The sequence below is a fragment of the Electrophorus electricus genome, chromosome 17 (assembly GCF_013358815.1).
Source record: "Electrophorus electricus isolate fEleEle1 chromosome 17, fEleEle1.pri, whole genome shotgun sequence".
NCBI lineage: Eukaryota > Metazoa > Chordata > Actinopteri > Gymnotiformes > Gymnotidae > Electrophorus > Electrophorus electricus.
In genome coordinates, this window is record NC_049551.1 from 17,171,380 (window position 1) to 17,191,656 (window position 20,277).

Here is a 20,277-nt window from a genome sequence, read left to right on the forward strand (position 1 = left end):
AAATAGCGTTCCATGGTTAATGATTTGGTTCTACGAAACAAAACATATCCCAAAAATCGCAATGCAGAGGATGAAACCACCGAAACCATGTACACAACAAATGTCTTTTATTGGTATTTATACAAAATTCCAAAAAGTGGTCTTTTTACATGAAAATACATTTTATTACACAAGGTAATAAATAAAAGACTAATAATGGCAGTACTATAACTGCCCTCAGTATGTCCCGAATCTAAACGCAAAAACATTCACGTGATCCCCATACTTAATCAAGAGGCCGCCCCCTACTCTAAGAGCCATGCACTTTCAAACTTGGGTCCATATTTCCCTTACATGCAGTTTTGCTTGCTTGTTCTTAAAGAAAAAAAATGTAATAATAGTAATAAGAGAAATAAAACCTCAAACAGCAATGATCAAATTCTTGATGCATTCATCACATAGAGGATAAAATTCTCTGCATGATGTTGCAATGACTCCAATGCATGACTTAACATTACCAAAAGCAAACATTTTGATTGTTTCATCCCTCCGTTATGGTGAAGCCATGCAGCTCTCTGTTGTATAAAAGAAAGGAAAGAATTATTCTGCTCTTTGGTGAGTCAGGATCCTGTTGCTAAGATCTTGCATTTCTTTCTGTTTCTGCCAAACACTCTCGTACAAGGCCTCTTGCATGAATTATACCTTCAAAAATACAAAAAAGTAATGTTTGCAAACAATATAAAATCACTATATGTATAAAAAAAATTGAGAAGACAATAACGATACCTCTTTTGAGTCGTTCCATAGCACTTTTACTTCCAGCATACGTTGGTCTAATTTCTTTCCCTAGCTCTTCGATGATGGCAAGAAGTTCAGCGTATTTGCTCTGAGGAGCCTGGGTTCCATTTGGACCCTGTATATTGGAAAACAGTTGTTTTTTGTTGTTTTTTTATTAGTAGACTTGATGTTTATTCATAATTAACAAAAGGAGTACCTTAATTATGGATTGACTTACCTGTAAGAATCCCAATGACGGTGGCCCAAAATCATTTATTATTGGTCTGTAAGACTGAACTGTTGAGATGTTTGAAGAAGGAGAAGGAATGTTCCCACCTAAAATGGACAAAGCGTGTACTTTTCACGTAGGATTTCAGAGAAGATCGTGTATGCTTCACAAGAAATTCTCGCAGCCCTTTTCGCATTGAATCAACTGGGCGCAGTACCATCTTTGAACACTAGGTGTCCTCGAAGAGAAATAAAAAAAACACACATTGAATCCGATCAATCAACGAGCCTGGAGAGACTATCATGGAGGAAACGGAACGGGGCTGATCTTAGCCGCTAAAAGGATACGTTTTTATTACAGTGTGGCGGCCTCCATCGAGAAATATTTGACCAAATAACGACATGAACTTTTGACCCAGGACCGATACCACGTTACGACTAGAATTTCCTTGAGTGTAAGCGAGGAAGGCGCTTTTTCCAGTGGTAATAATGGCGGCTATGAATTAGCCTAGCTCTGAGGATCTGACCCTTTAGCTGTCTGACTGGACTAAAACTACGCGCTTTTCCCCAGGTGTCCTTTGTAACGCCAGATTTTGCATTCGACATAACTTACCGAAGATTTCACGCTTGCCCGCATTTTTTCGCTTACCTTGGTTCCCCGAAGTTCCCGGGATGTGCTGGTGCGGGTTAGGTTTGTAAGACATTCCTAGAGACGTAATAGATTACAGAAATAAAAATGTCCCTAAATTCGGCGAAGCGTCCGTCTCTCAGACACTTTTTGTTTACAGCAGAGCAGCACCGGCAAATATGGCCGTCAGTTGTATTGACACCCACCGCGCAGTCCATCATTACCCCGGTGCTGTTGCAGGACAAAACCCCGCACAAGTGCGATTAGGAGCTACACACACACCACAGCCGCTCCTGACAAAATCAGAAAGTTTTTAAAAGCCAATAAAGATTATTAAAAGCTGTTCATTTGAGTAGTTTAAACTCCCCCCACCATATAAAAACGTCTTTAAGAACGACGTTAATTAAATAGTTAAAATATCACCGGAGTGGTAAATAATATTAGAGCCAATATTTTTGATACAGTACAATCTCATTACAGTTTCTTAATCAGCATTAATTTACTGTTGCGAGGACATATTTTATTGTTTTATGTCGCGAACGGATTTAGGAGTAGCATACAAAAATTAATTATACAGAGAATCGACATTTTATTGTGGGCTTTATAAATCAAATGAAACATTGGCCGTTTTTGTTCACAATTAGTCTTCCCTGAGCTACGTAAGATGTATTGAAATAAAAGCCGAGTTCCCAGGTGGGTAACCTCGCTCTTTAAAGCAGTCCTCCAGCATTACCGTCGCGGCCACACGTCAAGTGCACACCGCCACAAGGCTGCCGGATCCTCGGCCAGAGGCGTCCGCTTTCTTGGCTTTAAGGAATATTTCCCAGGCCAAACGTGCTCCTAGATATCGTACATCTTTAATGTAACGCATACCAATTTAAATAAGGAATTTATTAAAAAGTTTAGATGAACAGCACTATCGCCGAAACTAAATTGCTCACGTCTGTACCAGCAATTTTTTTTTTACCTCACCTGAGCGATGGAACAAGAAGGTAACTTCTAGGAGGTTACAGCCCCAGCCAACCATTATACAACTTGTCAAAACCAGGATAGCTCAACTTAAACCACAAGATTTATTGGTCGTATGCAAGAGGTAGAGATCTTGCACTCAGCTCAATTTTCATATTGTGTTTGTACAACAGCTCCATCAGTAGTGCAACTTGTGCAAGAATGAAATGACATTGTCCTTAAAGTTTTTCCAACATCTACAATTTAAGTAAAACATGACCTTAGATATGCAACTATACAGATATAGTAATGGAGATTTCTAGCATTTGCACCTACCCTGTCAACATTTACAGCAATAATGGGGTGGGACAAGGCCTTATAGTCCTCCAAGTACATTAAACGTTTCCTATGACAGCAAATATTAAAAGCAAGAAACAAGAAATGCAACAAGAAAATGGTGGGCAGCAATGATGTGGCCTTACACGGCGGCCACCCCCTTTACACCCTCACTGTTAAGTCAACACCCTTGCCTCCTTTAAAATGCAAAACCTAGACAGCGCAAAGCAGCGAGATTTTTTTTTTAATTAAACACAATTAGTCTTCTACTTCCCTTCTTTCGAAACAGACAAAACAAAAACCATGCATCACAACAGTTCCAGATACCAGAGAAATCAAGAAGTCTTCAGGGGAGAGTAAAGATACTTTAGTCACCCAAAGAAGAGCCAGCAGTCCCTGGGAGTAGATTACAGGGATACTCCAGCATTTTTGCACCAATACACATCTTTTCCCAACGTTTGCAGACTACCTTAATAGACTTAAGTGCACTGCAAAATGTCACAGTGGGGCTGTGATGTTGGAAGGCTGGCATTTCTGCAAGTACTGCACTGCAGCCCAAAATTAGGCATGAGGAACTTCAACACAAACTCTGCACCTGCATCTGCTCAAGTCATTTTAATGGTGTAGCAAGGACAGTCAAGGTGAAGTTACTATTTTAGGATCATTTTACAACAAAAATGGAAATGCATGTCATGTACCAGCAAACTAGCCAGATTTTTTAAAAAAAGAAAAAAGAATCACAACTCTTATCTTAGGACTTGAATTAAGCTGGACTCCCAGCAAGATCATTTTGGACACGAGTGCGCTCGCCTTCTCTGCCACTGGAAAGCCAAAAGACGTTAATTTCTGTACAACCACAACCCATGAAATAAAAACACACATCAAAATGACCTGAAACACTGAGAAGTCCCTGTGCAAAAATGATGGAATACCCCGCTGAGAGATGATCGAGCGGAGGGTGGGGTCCGAGCGTAAGGCAAAGCATGCAGTGCATTTCGAGGGAGGGGAGAGGACTGATGTGAAGTTTAACCCCTGAGCGCTGACCTGTGCAAACGAGGAGAATGGGTGACTTCGCAGCCCGCCGTACAGAATGTTATCAGTGGCGAACACAGGCAGGCAGACTGGCACTAGACAGTCCAATTAAAGAAAAGGAGCAGTCCGAACCAACGTCTCCCCTTCTCCCAGCACGTCACACCCTGCTGCTCCTTCAGCCTAGAAACCTTCCAGCTTTTCAGTCTGAAGTCCATCAAGCTTTTTTTTTTTTGAGGGGGGGGGGGCGTCTTTGGACATGAACCCTGAATTATTAAACACCAAGCAAGGGCGTTCATCCTCATAGCATGCCATCGGGGAGAATGAGGAGGGGAGGCTGGCTTATGACGCCTGGCTGGGGGTGCCGTGTCTGCTCCTGCCCCAGGGGGAGGTGAGGGGAGGGGAGCGAGCGCAGTCGTGCTATGTGTTGGCTGAGTGGCTGAGGCTCTGTGGGTGCAGCTGCTGCCATATCTGCTGCTCCCGCACGGCCACCTGCTGTGACTGGTCCGATGAGGACAGGATGTTGGTCAGAGGGGCCACGCAAGTCGCTGGAATGATTAGGCCTGAGAGAGAGAGAGAGAGAGAGAGAGAGAGGAGAGAGAGAGAGAGAGAGAGAGAGAGAGAGAGAGAGAGAGAGAGAGAGAGAGAGTGACTTCTCGCAGCAGACGGCACACGCTGGTCTAACCCCCCCCCCCCCCCGCCACTCCTCTAACTCACCCACTATTCTCTGCCCATCCTCCGTCCTCAGCCGGACAATTTGCATCTTGACGTTGGTTCCGCTGACGGAGGCTAGGACTCCCTCCACTTTGGTCCACACGCTGAGGACGGAGCCGCAAAGGACGTAGTAAGTCCTGCAGCGCAGCCCCACCTCACACTGCAGTCCCACAGAGGCCTTCTTACAGTTCCCACGCCTGGTAGCAACGTGAAGAGCAGAGTCAATGCAACGCCCTGCTACCAACCACCGCTGAAGTCAATTAGTGTAGTGCGTGTTACTGAGACAGAATGAAGCACGCACCAGTAAGCATGAGAGCACACGTCCGCTGAGGACTTGTACTGGTCAATCCAGCACTGCTTGGCGTCATCTGAAAGGACCTAACGATATAAATGTCATGACAAGCGTGTGTTAAAGCCGCCCACCAAGTGTACAAAGTCATTCAGATACTGAGAAAGCAGTCTGAAGTGGACAAAGTGTCGCACCTTTTTACATCTCTTCCGAATGTCTGCGTACGTTTCCAGTTTAAGCTGCTTCCCTGTGTTCGGTCTGTACACCATGAAGAGTCTCTTTTTGGGGTTGACTTCCTTCACCAGGACAGCTATTTTCTTGTTATTCCGTACCTAAACCAATACACCGAGGCAGACAGCTGTCAAGAACTTTGAACTTGACACATTCACCAGAATATGTTGGCAATTTACAAGGGTGAAGGGTCCTCACCTGCACGTAGAAGCCATCATCAGGTCCATTCTGTTCTGCCCAGATGTGTGTGGCTTCCTCCCATGACATTCCCCTCTCCACACTCACCTGCAGGGCAAGACATCCTGCTGTTATTACTCTAACCTCTCAAGACACCGCCAGAGGACAACATTATTCAAATGTAGAGATCAACCCCCTTTTTGCACATTGGAACTGCACAGACCAAGTTATGTCTAATACAAATGTGAGAGATGTGGAAGATATGGGAATAATTCGTGTTGTGAAAATGTGTCATATTAACGGAAATATTACTGGAATATGTATATACCGTATAAAGCTCGACATGTCCTGATGTGGAGTATCCTGGTGTCAAGAACTTCTTGGCATCCACCTTTTTAACTTTCTCATCTCCCGAACCCAAGTCTAAGAATGGTTTTAAAATCAGAGTGAAAAAAAGGCAACGGAACAAAGCATTACAAAACAAGGAAGTCAAACATTTCCCTTCAAACTGAAAGATCTTAAGGACTAACTGGTTTCTCTTACCCAAAATTCCCATGTCATATCTGCCATTTTTTTTGGCATTCTGAATGACGGCGTTCAAAGTGTCCGAGAAATACTGGAAGAGGGCATTCTGTTGCTGAACTTCCATTCCAAGAATCCGGTTCAAGAACTTTCCAATGTTGTTGTAATCTAAACAAACAGGTCAGTAAGAAAACAATATGAAAGAAAACAGGTAAGAACATTTTTTATTTTTTTTAAAGGTGCATTTAGATTTGCGTGTCAAACACCAAAAAAAAAGTCTTACCTTTATCCAATGATAGGACGCCAGATCTGTCCTCCACATTAATCAATCCCACACCAATTAATCCATTGCGGATTTCTGTGGACATGCAGGTGCACAGGATTACATTTCATCTGGATGATTTAGTAGCTAACAGTAGCCAACATTGACTTAATTTATTGAATCCCTGCCTACTGTATAAACACAAGCAACGGACCTTTAAAGAAATCCCCTTCAAAGTCAGAGGGGGGGGAGACCAAAGGAGAATCCAGATTCACAATGGACTTCATAACGATCTCAAGAGCGTTTCTGCCATACTGTAAAAAGGCAAAGGCGTGTCAGCCTAGGTTGGGACTTTGTCTAAAATATGAACATCAAATGCTGCCTTACTTTGTTGTCAAAGTTGAACCGACTGAGGTCTCTGGTCTCCGTGGCTCTTCGGTCTCCATGGGTGAGTGCACCCTGTTAAACGCCATGTATTAATGGAACTGAAGGATCTGTTTGCAATACTAAACCACAAATACTTGTACTCACAAGGCTCTCTAATCTTTTGGCAACAATAGAGGCAAATCTCTGTTCTCCAGCAAGCTCGGAGATGAGGAACACGTACTCTGGTGCAGTGACTTGGTTCGATCTGTGTGTTCTACCTGCGAGTAGAACACGTGGTGAGAAACGGGACTGAGTTAGTGGATTTTTGTATTACATCAAATGAACACTGCACTGTAGCCCCAGTCAGTGTTTTTCACATTAATATGTACACTGATCATGTGTGAACTTGCTCCATTGACGTCAATAGAACAGATACCTTCAGCAGCCCTTAAAAAACCCACGACACCCTTCGATGCCCATCAAAGGCCAATCATTACGAAGCACCAACCGAACTGCTGAATGGCCCTGTCTGCACTCCAGGGCAGCTCCAGCGTCATGTGCACCCTCCTCCTCTGGTTCTTCACTCTACGGTCCGCTTGGAGTGAAATACCAGAGCTGGCTGCCTCGGAGATGATGGCGATGTTCTAGACAAAGTAAAAAACAGCTTTAGGTCCAGTTCATAACTTCAAAATAAAAGTGGGACGTGGGGAATAAGTGTGTACCAAACCTTTTCTCCGTCCATAAACCTCTGCTTCTCCGTGAGGTTCAGGATTTCTACTGGAACGTCCAGTTCTGATCTGGACTCGTACGAAATGCTGCCGTCATCGTTGCTGACTACTCTGCCTTTGCGTCCAGTCATCTTTTTAAAAAGTGAACAAACAAAAGATGCACGTTACATACACACGTAAATCCCAAAATGTAGGCATAATTCCAACACCAAATGCAGGGGAATTTGAGCGATTATTAAAGCATGCTGCGAAATCCAGTTCCTAGAGCAAGGCGCCCGGAGCTGCCCTACCTCTGCAACACTCTCAGGGCCCCCCAGCTCATCGATGAGCTCGTCCAGCGTATTGGGAGGCAGGTGCTCGGCCAGTTTCTCCAGCTGTTCCAACAGCTCCCTCTTCATCTGCTGGGCATCCTCTACGGCATCGTGACTGGTCACGCAGCTACTCTCTTCTGGTTCGTTTTTAGCTGCAATTACACACTTAAGAATTCAGGCCCAGTTCTTCTAATAACCATTGGTGCAAGTGCTTCCAGAAACCTAATCTTTCTTTTCAGAAATGCACCCAAGTGCAGTGAGTGCATCAAAAAAAGCAGGCGCGCTGGTAGGAAGATGACGACTGCAACCACATACCAGTAGGAACGGAGTTATTGGAGAGGGACTTTAGGGCTGGTGCCGTGAAGGCAGGCCTGGTTGACCCGAGCCCAGAGGCGAGCAAGGCACTTTGAATGGAGTCTGGGTCTATGCTCCTTTTCTTCTTCTTGTTCTTCTTTTCTTTGCCCTTCTTAGAGTCTTTTCGAATTAGCCAGGGATCTGAAATAAAACAAGCAGAATTAACAGCAGCAGTAACAGCAAGCTACTAGCGACTCTAACCTCACGTTCTCTCATGTTCTTACCATCCTCCTCATCTTCACTGGAATCGTCCTTAAATGGATTGAAGTCGTCGTCGTCATCTCCTGAGCTGACTGACTCGAAGCTGTCATCGCTCTCGGCCTCTTTGTCCGAGTCTTCAGAGTTGCTCTCATCTGAGCTGCTTCCTGAAAGCCCTCCAGATTTACGTGCCTTTTTCACTTGCTTCTTAACGTCTGGACCTGCAAATACATGAGTGTGTGTGTGGGGCGGGGGAATCAGTCACACAGAAAGTGAAACCAAGTAGCGATGAATCTTGAATATTAGGCCTAACATTTCCTTGGTGACAAAGTTACGAAGTAAGCATGCCTTTGTGGTTAAAAAGAGGTTTGCAGTTGGTGTGAGATGTACCTTTCCGCTTTTTTCCCTTCTGCTGTGCTGTGGTTTCTGCTGGTGAAGGCGTTTTCTTTGCAGACAGGTCAATACCCAGCAAGCTAAAGAGCTTCTGTCTGTCTGGAGCAGGGAAGTGCTTCTCCACCAGTGACTGAAGGACACCCCTTAAGAACCACACACAAAATCTCTCAGCGGCAATTTTCAGGCCTAGAAACAATTTAGTGATCCTGAAAATAGCCACTTTACCCTCCCTTTAACACGGCTCTTGCCAGAACAGACCAACACCCCCCCCCCCCCAAGAAAAAGAATAAAGCAGATCCTTGATTAAGGCACATCAATGTTGAATCAGTGTCATCCATTACCACACTTAAGCTGTGTGGGAACGGTACCCAAAGCGCCACCCTCGCATCCCCTAGACATTCTGCTTGGCAAAATCTATGATGTGGAGATCCAGTTTAGCACTTTTAAATGGTGCAGCTCCTGCTCTAATGCAATACAGCATGCAATACTGGCAAAGTACATACAAAAAAATAAATAAATAAAAGCACACACCATCACTAAAAATCCTCTTCTAACCCCCACCACCCCAGTGAGTTTTCCCACTCTTGCCATAAAGCATTTTTCCAGATGAAAGTGGTAAAAAGAAGGGAGAACACTTAATTTTTCCAAATTAAGTTTTGCAAAATGTTGGTTGAGATATTCAGAAAGGAAACACTTCTGTGCTCACTTTGCAGTGGACACAAAGTCATTGAGTTCGCCTCCACCCTCCTCCAAGGCCTCCAGCGTCCGAGCCTCGCCTGTGGACTGCAGACCAATGACCACGCACTGGAAAAAGGAGCACACGCTTGGTCACTTCAGGAGGACGCTACAACTTTTCCTAGCTTCTGGAAAACTATCCATCGGAAGTGCTCGGACCTTTCCGTTCTTAACCTCCTCTCTGGCGAGCTGCACCACCCTTCGGACCTTGGAGGCGATGCACAGGTACTTGAAGAAACGCTGGTGGGCAGACCAGAACTGACCCCACATCGACTTCTTCATGCGCTGCTCAGCATCCATCAGGTTGGCTGCTTGCTGGAACTTCTCCCTCGCACTCACCCACTGGGAGTTGTGGGAATAAACAAAAATAATAGGTGATGAATCGAGAACCAAGGAAAAGCTACCAAACACGCACATTACACATATTCCTTAGGGAACAGAAAAATATTACAGCGTTAAAGTCGGGCAAATGGAATTTCCAGAGATCGCAAAACTCGTGCGCAGCTGCACATTTCATGCAGTGGTCACATGACACGGTACATACCAGACGGACTGACTTGTTGTACATCTTGATGTACTCTTGTGTCAGGGGAACTTCCTCAATCTTGAAAGTCACGCCCTGGAAGCTCAGTTGTCGAGCAATGTACATGCCTCTCAATTTCATATCCATGGCAACAATTTCCATGGCACCAACACCTCTAAAATAAACCAACAAGGGATAGCATTTAAATAAATAAATTAATGAATAAAAAAAACAGACGGATCTCAAATCTCAGAACAGTCATAATTTCAGACAAAAATCTGGAAACTGCTTTTACAAGGAGCTCTGAAATGAAAGTCAACCAACCTTCTTTCAACAGCTTGAATAAAATTTGTAAACTCTTTAAAAGGAGTTCCTTCCCCCCAGATCCCCAGACGATTCATGTAAGCCATGTTCCGTGGCTCCGAGGCTCCTACGCAAAAGACGATAAATAAGACGTCGCAGCCTGAATGCTCTTCGTTTAAAAATAGCAAGGATTCTTCCGTCTGCGTACCTGTAGCGCTGGCATATACAACCCGTGCTTTTGGCAGCTTGTTCTGGAGCTCAAGGACTGCCAGTCCAGTCTTAGTGGGTTTTGAGGACCCGATAGGACAGACATTTTTGGCTTTGTGGCACTCATCAAAAATGATCTGATAGACTAGATTTAAGGATACAATCACAGCAAGTAAGGATCTACTGGAGTGACAAACTAACCAAAGGCATCCTAGTCTTACTCCTTGAATGACATCCAACTTCGACAGGTTCTTTAATATTATGAACTGACTCATTTGTCCAATAAAGTGAGGAAGTGAAAAACAAACAAAAACCAAGAAACCAACCTAAGACAAGCAGACAAAATTAGAACTGAAAGGATACCACACCATCAAAGTCCTCTCCACACCAGTGAAGTAATTGTTTGAATCTTGTCTTGTACTTTCCACCAGATTGGCTTTCTCCGATCAGGGAAGAGTATGTGGCAAAGATCACGCCTTTTTTTACACTTCCATTGTGTTTGGAAGAGATTTTTCCATATTTAAACTGAGTTGAGGATAGTGAAGGGAAAGAAAAGAAGGATGTTTTACATCAAAGCTTCAAATGAGTAGAAAGAAAGTAGTAAGGAAAAAACTTCCAATACCTTATTTAATGAATGGACTTGAATGTTTTTTGCGCCGATGTCTCTTAAGTCCCTTTCTGCATCATATTTCAAATCATTTGAGACACTAAACCTACAAAGAAAAGTGAGGAATTAGAAACATATTCCAACAACTGCTTTTAGACATCTTATCCAAGAAACTTCGAACATTTTAGACACAATTTGGATACATCAAGACAAATGGAAAGGAGCTGTTGACGGAACAAATTAGCTTGTGATTGGGTCCTTCCCAAAGCACCCAGCCCTCTTAGAAAACAACATATTAGGGCACCTCAGTGTCCCTTAAACAAAGCCCAAATAAGGAAACATCACCTTACCAGAGAGATCTTTTCCTGCCAAGAAGATAATTTTCATATATAATGCCAGCAATGGTTCTCCCCTTTCCAACACCAGCACCATCACCAATCAGGTAAGCTGCTCTGTCCCCATTTGGAAGGAATGTCTCATGTTGCTGTGAAACCAAAGAAATTGTATTTTAAAAAAAGTGCCCATGTAAAACAGGTTGCTCGTAGCAGTTACGAGTTACGTAAAAAAGGTTAAAATACACAAGGCCATCCTAAAAGGCATTTGAGGTGCTGGAGATCAAATGTTCTGCCTGTTCGTTAGCACAAACCTGACAGGCGTACGTGACAGCCTCGAGCTGAAGAGCAGAAAGCCAGCCTCTGTCGATCGACTCCTCTGGAATGGAAAGTCTGTACCACACATTGGGAGGGTTGACACTTGAGAGGGAGCTAGTCTCCACCACAGGGTCAGGGTGTCGCTGTCCTATTTTCACTGTGAAGGAGAAAACAAGTCTTTGAGAAGAACTTCCCAAAAGAGCTAGATGCAAAACAACAACAACAAAAAAACTATGAGAATAGACTGAAACATATTGTGACTGTAACCATGGAGGTGACATGGTTAAAGGTTGGCTCACATTAATTTGACCACAATTATTTCCATTTGTTACATCACATACATGTGATTAATTATCCAAAAAGCTACAAAACGCTCATGTTGAACATGCGAGACTGGTCAGGATACTCACAGGACACACACAAGCGATTTGTTAGAAGTACAAACTGCATATTGCATAAGCCAGTGTGGCATTAACAATTAACAAAGTGTGTATTTTGCAGCTTAACTTAGCGCAACCTTTCAGAAGCGCAGAATCGCGCAGCACACTGCCCACTCACAGAGTGAAGGCTGAAACCAAGCCGCCCACATCACTCCGTTCAAACACTGAGCACACTTTATCCAGAACATGCAGCCCCCAAGCAGGCGACTGTTCTCCAGAACTGCTCATACATACATTTCATTGGCATGTATTCTGCATAGGTCTCCGCATGGCCTAACTCCTCTTCTTCTTCCTCCTCAGGCTCCTCATCCTCCTTCATTCCAGGTAGCTTCTTTAATTCAAGTGAAAATACATTGAGAGTTGTACAACAAACACACGATTTTGAAAAAAGGAAGGGGTAGGGGGCACTTACATTTACAGGTGAGAAGCTCCGCATTTTTATTTCATCGTTGACCCATATTCTGGCAACATCTTTGGTCGACACGTCTTTCTTCATGCCATTGTTGACCTCCACTGTGAAGATCAAAGGAGAGTAATGCTGAAATGAGACAGGATGAATCAACCCTGCACATGTCTATGACTGACACCCATGTCAAATAGTTATCCCCATCACACTTAAAACACCTGTGAAAATATGCAAAGCACAATTACATGAACATCCCTTTAAAACCCCACCCATACCTGGTTTATTAATCAGTTTTGAGGAGACCAAAATAACCTCTGAAAGGAGAGAGCACTGTAAGCAAGGTTAAAATAAGTTGGAAACAACCTGGGCAGCAGTACTATGATGTCTAAATAAGAACAGAAAAGACATTTACCCAGGGCCTACTCTCAAAAAGAAATAAACATTCCCCCTTGAGAGTAGGCACTAAAACTCCACATCTCCTGTCTCTGAGTAGTACAGCAAAACAAATCACAACACTAAACCAGAAGCATGAAAAATGTAATTTGTCTTGCATCAGCTCTAAAATACACTAGATGGTAAAATGGACATTTGCTTTGAGATGGTAAAATCAGTTGACTGCATGAATTGTTTTGCGCGATAGTTTCCTTTACAAAGGGTGGCAGTTATAAATATGCCTTATATGGGACTACCTTAGTATATCTTTTTAAAATAAGTTACATCAATAAATGCAAAAGGACCCCAATTTAAAACTTGGACTCATTTGAGCACATTTTCAGCAATCAATTTCTGGGAAGTTAGGAGAGATTTGCATTTAGTGACACTTCTCCCATCCCATCCACAAGCTTACACCTTATTAACCCTAATCAAGCTAGAAGAGAACTTCAAATTGTCCTGAAGAACAGACCTGAACAGTAATACGCAAATCAACAAGCAACAGTCATAAGAATTCACAGGCAACCATAAGCGCTTGAAATTCCAGGCGCCCACTAGGACTCACTAGCGCCCGTGGCCGTGGCAACAGGCTGAGCTATATCGGGTGGGGGCTTCAGTTTCATGAGCTCTCCGAGGCTGCTCGTCTTCAGGCTGCTGGGCTTGAGCAGATCCTTGAGCTTGATCTGCTCACGGCTGGGCGGGGCCACAGCACAGACAGTGGGCGCGGCGGTGGTCGAGGAGGAGGAGGAGGCGCTGCGCTGGGCCGATGATGCCATTTGCACCACCTTGGTTACTGTGATGGTCTGTCTGGACGTGGTCACCACCGAAGGCTTGGTGACGACCATGGCTCCCAGTGACGGTAACTGATTCAGTTGGTTTAAGACAAACGTGGTGGTCGAGGGCTGAGGCTTTTGCTTTAAAAGCAAAACCAAAAGTCAGGGTGTCAGTTCTGGAGCATTGTTTGAAAATAACACAGTTGAGAGGTGGAAAACAGTATTTGGTTACTATAACAACTAGAATCATCCTTAATTCTGGTACATACAAGTTGAAGTTTGAAAGTGGCAAGAATAAGTAGTCACTATCAGGAGACAGTACAAATACAAGGCTGATGGTCAAACGTGATTTAAGGCAGTAAACGACTTACTCTGATTGTGACAGTGGGTGTTGGTGGCACAGCGGGTTCAATTCTAACAATCCCAGCTGCATCACTGCCTAGACCAATGTCAAGGGCATTTTTTACCTGAAGGTGAGAAATGGAAAGAGAGACTATTAGAAATTTAGCACTTTAAAGAAAATAACATTCCTATGTCTACTCCTATGTCTCACTTTTTTATTGGCAAATGTGGCAATCACTCCATATTTAGAGCAAACCTAAATTACATTATTTTCAGCCAGAATTATGTACAGCAGTAGGACAACTTAAACTATATAAAAATCTCAAGCTCTATTTGTTGAACTTGTATACCTGCTGAGAGGCAGGAGACTGGACAGTGTCCTGAGAATCAATGTCAAAAAGGTCATTTGGGCAAATCCCACTCTCACTAAGGGCTGCAAGAAGCAAATCCTGTCCTGGGTCCATTGTCTGAGAAGAAAGACCAAAAACACCACATTGATCAAAGTATTAAACACAAACTTAACCCTCAGCATGGGCAACATAACCCGCTTTGGTTAAAAAAATAAATAAATAAATAAAAAAATTATGAAGACAAAACTTTCAGCATAAAAAGAATGATCTAGCTCTATTAGTCAATAGAAAAGATTTGATGTATTGATACCGGAAGGCAGTAATAAGTTACAATGTAAGCTTGTTACCATGGTAGAAGAAAACTGTTCCATAACACATGCAAGGTATTAGTAATTGCGCATGAGTTATGTTGTTATGAACAACGAACAAAATGGCATTTCCATAGTATGGATGAATATATATACACAAAGAATATAATAATTGTTTAATAAGAATCGAAAGGTTACAGAGACAATACAACTTGCTAGCGGTTCACCATAACACGCACCTCTGCACGTGTTTGAAAAAACTCATCCCGCTAGCTAGCTAACTAACTAACTACTTCCTGGTCTGACGTTGCTATTTGGCAAACAGAAACAGCAACCGGCCGCTGAGTGATCTGTTATTAATACAACAATAGTGACCAAACTGAAGCGCATTGAAACAATCACTGTGCAAGTACAATTCTTATGGCCTTCTTAGCGATACAACTTGAAAGTATTAATCAGTCAGCATTACACAGCTATCTTAGCATGCTTGCTAATACTACCTAGACAAGCGTTAGCATGCTAGCGTTACCTGCCCAACGTAAACAGCAGCCACTTTCCTTTTAAGGGTAATGTTATTTACCGTTCCAGGAAATAAACCGGTTAACTCCTGAGTGCAGGTGGCTGCAGCTGTATTCCACACCCCTGGCCGATACCTCGTTAGGGCAGCTTAGCCTCTTCGCCTCAAATGTGCGTTGTAATGAGAGTGGCATGCGACTGATCTGCGCGAGGCAATCATGAAGTTGGCTAGCTATCTTAGCTAACGCTAGCTAATGTTCGTTTGACAAACGACCTCCCGCTCACAAACTTTGAAAGACAAAAAAAATCCACTTACATGATCCCGAAGTGCAAGAACACAGGCTATTAGTCTTAACTGACAAGCACATATATGTACTTCGCTTCACACCTTTCCCGCTTAAAACACCCTCTGCCTTCAGCCATCCACAGTAACGTGACGCTAATAGCGCTAGCTAGCGAAACGCTCTCGCGCTCCGTCACTCCTTGGCAAGTTCGCGAGCTGGTCCAGCTAACCGCCCCAACATGTTATAAAGAAAGCAAAGAAACAACCTGCGCGATAAAGGCAACGCGCGTCGAAGGTCTAAAACGCGCCTGTTTGGAAGAGAAGGCGGCGCGTTGGGGAGCTGTAGCTGCCGCACGCGCGCTCACCCCGCGGTCGCAGGCCTCCGTGTCGCGGCTCGTGGGTCGTCGGCCCTTCGCTCCGCGCGCTACCCGCCCGCCGCCATCTTTACCCAACAGCCGCGTGCGGGTCACGTGATTCTCAGCCAGAAAGACGAAAATGTCAGCGCCGCAGTTCCCTCGCGGCCACGGCGTACGCGGTACGTAGCGCTCGGGCCGAGCGAGGACCTGCAGAGCGCGGGCCGCGCGTCCACCATGTCGCACGATTTTAACGGCGGTTTTAGGCAAAAGTGGTCCGAGAAGCAGAAGGCGAAACCTGCGTCACGTGACCCTGCCTTCGCAAACTCAGGAAGTGACGTTTGTAACATTACTTCCTCCTATGACATAGGCTGACATTGTGGATGCCATATTGGTGAGGTCGAAGTTGGTACCTGACCTCTGCTGACAAGACAAACCAAGGCAGGTTCATTACACACTGGGACTTGCTTATTAAAAATAATTCAGTAAAGTATACGGTCAAAGATTTGAAATATTCGTAATATTATGCATGAAATAAGATACGTGACAAGTCCTGAATGAGCCTGGAGGGAAGCATAAAATCTTTGTATAATTATTTTGAGATTCGGAAGAAATGTGTTATTTTGCAACAATGTTTTACATTTACTTAATAATGAATATTTAAATATTACTGATAGTTTGTTGCAACAGATTTAGATGGGTTCTCTCCAAAAATAAACCAAAAAGAGATGGCTAGAGCTGGTATATTGTCGGTTGTTGCCAATGACAATTTTGACCCTTCTTATACTTAGGCTGTAGTTTAAATGCACCATGGACAGTCCGATAGATAATATAATAGTATCACCACTGTTTCAATAGTTCACATAAACGGTTTTATGAAAACTATATTAATAATTGCAATAAAATAAAAAGTTTATAGGTATGTTACTAGGTAGCAGGTTAATGGAAATTAAAAATAAATATAATTATAATCTGTCTCGAAGAATGCGTATTCAGACCTCAAATGCAGTTCATGAATGTTAGTTTTATAACTCTACTAGCAATAGGAGCGCCGACAAACGCTTGTGCACAACGCGAACGTGACTGACGGTGCTGAGTATTATTGGCATTTAAATGCTCACGTGGTGTCTCCCCTTGAATGACTTAAAAGTACAAACATGGCGGTGTGCGACTGTACAAACTAGCTCGGGCGACATACAGTAAGTGCAACGCCAGAAGGTTTACGGTTTTTTTTTTAAGCATTAAACAGACCAGCTGTCTTAAGTAGCATTGGAATGCCTTCATCATACATCGTCTGGAAGCCGAGAAGTGTCAAGAAAAAATAGGCTTCGCTTATCTTGCTCAACCTCAAAGGCTGCAACATCGCTGAAAACAACAAGGATAAAGGAGGCTGAAATGAACGGGGTATGTTACAATACCGTCTCACTCCACAAAGTCATTGTTGGATTAATGCCACCTTAACCTGGCGTTGGTGAAAGGTCTTGGCTATCACTTGCTAGCTGGCCTGTTCCAGTATAGCTAGGTTAGCTAGCACAAGCTCAGTTATCGAGGCGAACTAACTGTTATCTCCATTGTTTCAGTCACACCTAGCTCGCAGCTTCGCGAAACAGACCAAATGGTTTACATGGCATATTTTTACACTGCATTTTCAGCAGCGCTGCTGCACCGCATCTCACTGGCTGAAAGAGAAAGGACAATGTACAGAAACGTGCGGTGTCGAGCAGTGACGACACTTTATAGGCCCCGCAGCCGCGTGGGCGTGTTCACACGCTCCATCAGCGAGAACGCTCGCATCCTTTCACATTTTAACCAGCCGGTTCGATGCTGTCACATAACCGTGTGTTTTCAGAAACGTTTACCATCCTTAAGTTCTCGTTTTTGTGCATGTTGCTTGTTTTTGACAGAGTAAATGGTTGTGTTTACTGCACCGATCAGGATGAAGCCTGATGTCGCAATACTAGTTAGCTATGGTTTGTTAGGTTATATATTATATATCGTTGCCAGTTATGTCACTGGCTGTCTTTGTTTATGCAAAACACGTTATCAGATGACTTGGACTGACCTTGTGTTTCAGGACGTATTATGCAATGGACATTCTCCACTACAAAGTTTCCTCAGCCACAGTTCCTCAAAGGCACCCCATTGTGAAGAAATCTCTGTCAAACTCATCCAGGATGGGAAATCCTCAAGACTTTTTTGCACACAGACTGAGACACAGAATAACTGTATGTATAAGAGTAACATTTGATTTGTATTTCACACAGCTTACACAATTTCACTCAGATTTACACTTTTGATTAACATTGTTTTGCTTTTTTCCTTGTTTATTTTATGTGACCTTGGATGCATCACGGTTTAGTTTTGCTCCCCTGCTGTACAATAATTCACTGATGTATTTGCACAAAAGATCACTGATGTTGTTTTTTTGTATTAAAAACACCTAAACCTTGTCTGCTTCATGCCTCTTTCTGTCATACAGCAAAGAGATCCAGTACTGTAAACGTCACTCTTCCTAAAATCACCGTGAATGAAGACCTCCAACATCCAGCACACCAAGCAGAAGAACAGACGAGGAAGCTGCACTGTGTGCAGGCCCATATTCCTCCATCCTCTGAAGCCGCTCACGAGAACCACAGTGCTCGCTCTTCTTGTTCGAGGAAACCAGTCAGTTATAAAATGAAAGTGAAGAAATTTTCCAAGAAAGTGTAAGGCTATGGTTTCTCAGGCTTTAAAAGTGTAACATATTTAAAAAACCAACAAACACAATGAGACAGACCGAAATGTATTCATGATGTATTCTGTATTTTCCTTTTCAGTTCAGAGAGCAAGAATTCCAATAACCGAAAGGTCACAGACTACTATCCCATACGGAGAAGCTCGAGAAAAAGTGAAACTGAATTAAAGGTAACATTCATATAAATAACTATCTCAAATTCTGTATTTATGAGGTATTTCTTAAAGCTGATGTCTTCCACCCATTCCTGTTCCCAACAACCTAACTTGTAGAACTGTTAGGATGGAATACAGGGAAACACGGCTTGGCTGTGGGGCCTTTTAAAGCCTGGGCCGAGGAACGTCTCACTGACTCAGTGGATGTCTCTGCCTCAGTGTTCGCCTGTGCCTCATACACACTTCTTCTGTTTCAACAGTGTCAGGAGAAGAAACAAATAGATGAGCTCATCACAAAAGGGACAGAGAATGGAATGATGGTAAATACAAGTGACTCCAGACCTGAAGGAAGATCGGTTTCCAGAACTTTCTAATCGACTTGGCCGTGTTCTCCATAGGTCAAGTACATCGAAGGAAAGGGGAGGGGAGTGTTTGCCACCCAGAGCTTCCAGAAAGGCCAGTATGTAGTGGAATATCACGGTGATCTGTTGCTGAAAACTGATGCCAAACAAAGGGAAGCTGTATACGCACAAGACCCTGCAACTGGCTGCTACATGTATTACTTTCAGTATCTTAGCAAAACATATTGGTAGGTTATAGTGCCACACCTTTTTCACTTTCAAATGATAATGCAGTAAATGCAATAAAAGTCCTTGCCTTGTATATTTATTATATAACCTTTATTATATATATTTTTGTATCCTTCCTGGCTTTTCTTTAGTGTGGATGCCACAAAAGAAACTGACCGCAAGGGAAGACTCATCAACCACAGTAAAAATGGAAACTGTCAGACCAAGCTGCATGACATCAATGGAATACCTCACCTGATTCTCGTGGCCTCCAGAGATATAGAGGAGGGTGAGGAGCTGTTGTACGACTACGGCGACCGAAGCAAAGCCTCGATAGCGGCTCATCCGTGGCTCAAACACTGAGGAACTAAGAGATGCAAACTAACAACTTGTTTCTTAAGTAGAGTTTTTAATGTAATTACTGCCTTAGAAAACTGAGAATGTTTAGGGTGTAGTATGTGTTTGGGTGTGTGAAACAGTGACTTAAACACATTTAGGTTACGGTACATATTCTACATGTTCTACATGATACTTTTAAAATATTTATCTTGCTATATGACTTGCTAGTTTTGACACGTTTCTTTTTTTGTATATTTTCTATACTTGTAGAACAGTGCTTCCAAAGCATGCAGTTGTAGTCCAACTTTATGCATTTTTTATAAGACATTTTCTTAAGCCAGTGTATAGTAGTTAGTGGCTTAGCAATAAATATTTATGATGCCCAAACCTTTTCTGTAGAATGCAAGAGATGCTTCAAAGAGCCATGTTTTAAAAGCTTGGGATAACTGGACGGTATTGCCACCTCCCTCAGCCTAATCTGGAATCTTAACATTTTACAGTGTTGACTGTGTAACTTCAAATATTTGGACAAATCTGTACCTGATGTCGAGTGTGAGGCACCAAATAATCCATCAAAAAGTATTATGTGGATTCTGTATTCTGGGTTAGAGGTGATGTTTAATAAAATGGTTTTATGCACAGTTTTGGCTGTGACACTGTATCTTTTTTTGTTGTTATTGAACATAAATAGCTTTCGATTGTACGTTTTATTCGCTTAGAGAGTGATTAATGATTCTAATCCAACAAAACGTTAGACTAAAAACCGATTAATTAAAAAGCGC

At 43.1% G+C, this 20,277-nt stretch overlaps 3 protein-coding genes across 7 annotated transcripts; 1 reads left to right on the plus strand and 2 right to left on the minus strand.

The window, feature by feature from the left end:
- Nucleotides 1-90: 90 nt before the first annotated feature.
- On the minus strand, nt 91-1,811 carry LOC113584123 (cyclin-dependent kinase 2-associated protein 1). The gene is made up of 4 exons (XM_027020863.2): nt 1,634-1,811; nt 995-1,092; nt 766-892; nt 91-681 (listed from the first exon to the last, which is right to left on the minus strand). Exons 1-4 carry the CDS (start codon nt 1,686-1,688, stop codon nt 614-616), a joined length of 348 nt encoding a protein of 115 aa, XP_026876664.1. The 5' UTR covers nt 1,689-1,811; the 3' UTR covers nt 91-613.
- Nucleotides 1,812-2,666: 855 nt separating this feature from the next.
- sbno1 (strawberry notch homolog 1 (Drosophila)) lies at nt 2,667-15,898 on the minus strand. Of its 5 annotated transcripts, XM_027020462.2 has the most exons (33): nt 15,379-15,628; nt 15,127-15,265; nt 14,239-14,355; nt 13,918-14,013; nt 13,339-13,687; nt 12,348-12,448; nt 12,170-12,266; nt 11,492-11,652; nt 11,196-11,329; nt 10,861-10,951; nt 10,602-10,763; nt 10,240-10,375; nt 10,053-10,158; nt 9,750-9,903; nt 9,365-9,547; nt 9,177-9,274; nt 8,468-8,613; nt 8,104-8,298; nt 7,841-8,020; nt 7,505-7,677; nt 7,214-7,345; nt 6,995-7,130; nt 6,652-6,764; nt 6,508-6,579; nt 6,335-6,434; nt 6,142-6,216; nt 5,880-6,026; nt 5,665-5,759; nt 5,358-5,444; nt 5,123-5,260; nt 4,941-5,017; nt 4,643-4,836; nt 2,667-4,488 (listed from the first exon to the last, which is right to left on the minus strand). In XM_027020462.2, exons 3-33 carry the CDS (start codon nt 14,350-14,352, stop codon nt 4,346-4,348), a joined length of 4,185 nt encoding a protein of 1,394 aa, XP_026876263.1. In that variant the 5' UTR covers nt 14,353-14,355; nt 15,127-15,265; nt 15,379-15,628; the 3' UTR covers nt 2,667-4,345. The 5 variants fall into 5 exon arrangements, with proteins under 5 accessions (XP_026876263.1, XP_035391319.1, XP_026876270.1 ...); XM_035535426.1 differs by lacking the exons at nt 15,127-15,265; nt 15,379-15,628 and adding an exon at nt 15,711-15,898; XM_027020469.2 differs by lacking the exons at nt 15,127-15,265; nt 15,379-15,628 and adding an exon at nt 15,654-15,736.
- A 948-nt stretch (nt 15,899-16,846) lies between these two features.
- On the plus strand, nt 16,847-20,136 carry kmt5aa (lysine methyltransferase 5Aa). Its single transcript, XM_027020725.2, has 7 exons — nt 16,847-17,102; nt 17,773-17,923; nt 18,178-18,403; nt 18,515-18,602; nt 18,848-18,907; nt 18,986-19,176; nt 19,309-20,136. The coding sequence occupies exons 1-7, from the start codon at nt 17,094-17,096 to the stop codon at nt 19,517-19,519; spliced, it is 936 nt and encodes a 311-aa protein (XP_026876526.1). The 5' UTR covers nt 16,847-17,093; the 3' UTR covers nt 19,520-20,136.
- The last annotated feature ends 141 nt before the right edge of the window (nt 20,137-20,277 follow it).

What these genes read in the sequence shown, in the direction of transcription:
- LOC113584123 (XM_027020863.2), bottom strand. Translation starts at nt 1,688, where the DNA reads ATGTCTTACAAACCTAACCCGCACCAGCACATCCCGGGAACTTCGGGG. An exon ending in GGGAACTTCGGGGAACCAAG is followed by an intron (nt 1,093 to 1,633) that starts GTAAGCGAAAAA and finishes TGTCCATTTTAG; the next exon opens with GTGGGAACATTCCTTCTCCT. An exon ending in TATGGAACGACTCAAAAGAG is followed by an intron (nt 682 to 765) that starts GTATCGTTATTG and finishes GTATTTTTGAAG; the next exon opens with GTATAATTCATGCAAGAGGC.
- sbno1 (XM_035535426.1), bottom strand. Translation starts at nt 14,352, where the DNA reads ATGGACCCAGGACAGGATTTGCTTCTTGCAGCCCTTAGTGAGAGTGGG. An exon ending in GGCAGGAAAAGATCTCTCTG is followed by an intron (nt 10,952 to 11,195) that starts GTAAGGTGATGT and finishes TTTTCTTTGTAG; the next exon opens with GTTTAGTGTCTCAAATGATT. An exon ending in GAGAGGACTTTGATGGTGTG is followed by an intron (nt 10,376 to 10,601) that starts GTATCCTTTCAG and finishes CTAGTCTATCAG; the next exon opens with ATCATTTTTGATGAGTGCCA.
- kmt5aa (XM_027020725.2), top strand. An exon ending in AAGAAATTTTCCAAGAAAGT is followed by an intron (nt 18,404 to 18,514) that starts GTAAGGCTATGG and finishes TTTCCTTTTCAG; the next exon opens with TTCAGAGAGCAAGAATTCCA. An exon ending in TATCTTAGCAAAACATATTG is followed by an intron (nt 19,177 to 19,308) that starts GTAGGTTATAGT and finishes GCTTTTCTTTAG; the next exon opens with TGTGGATGCCACAAAAGAAA.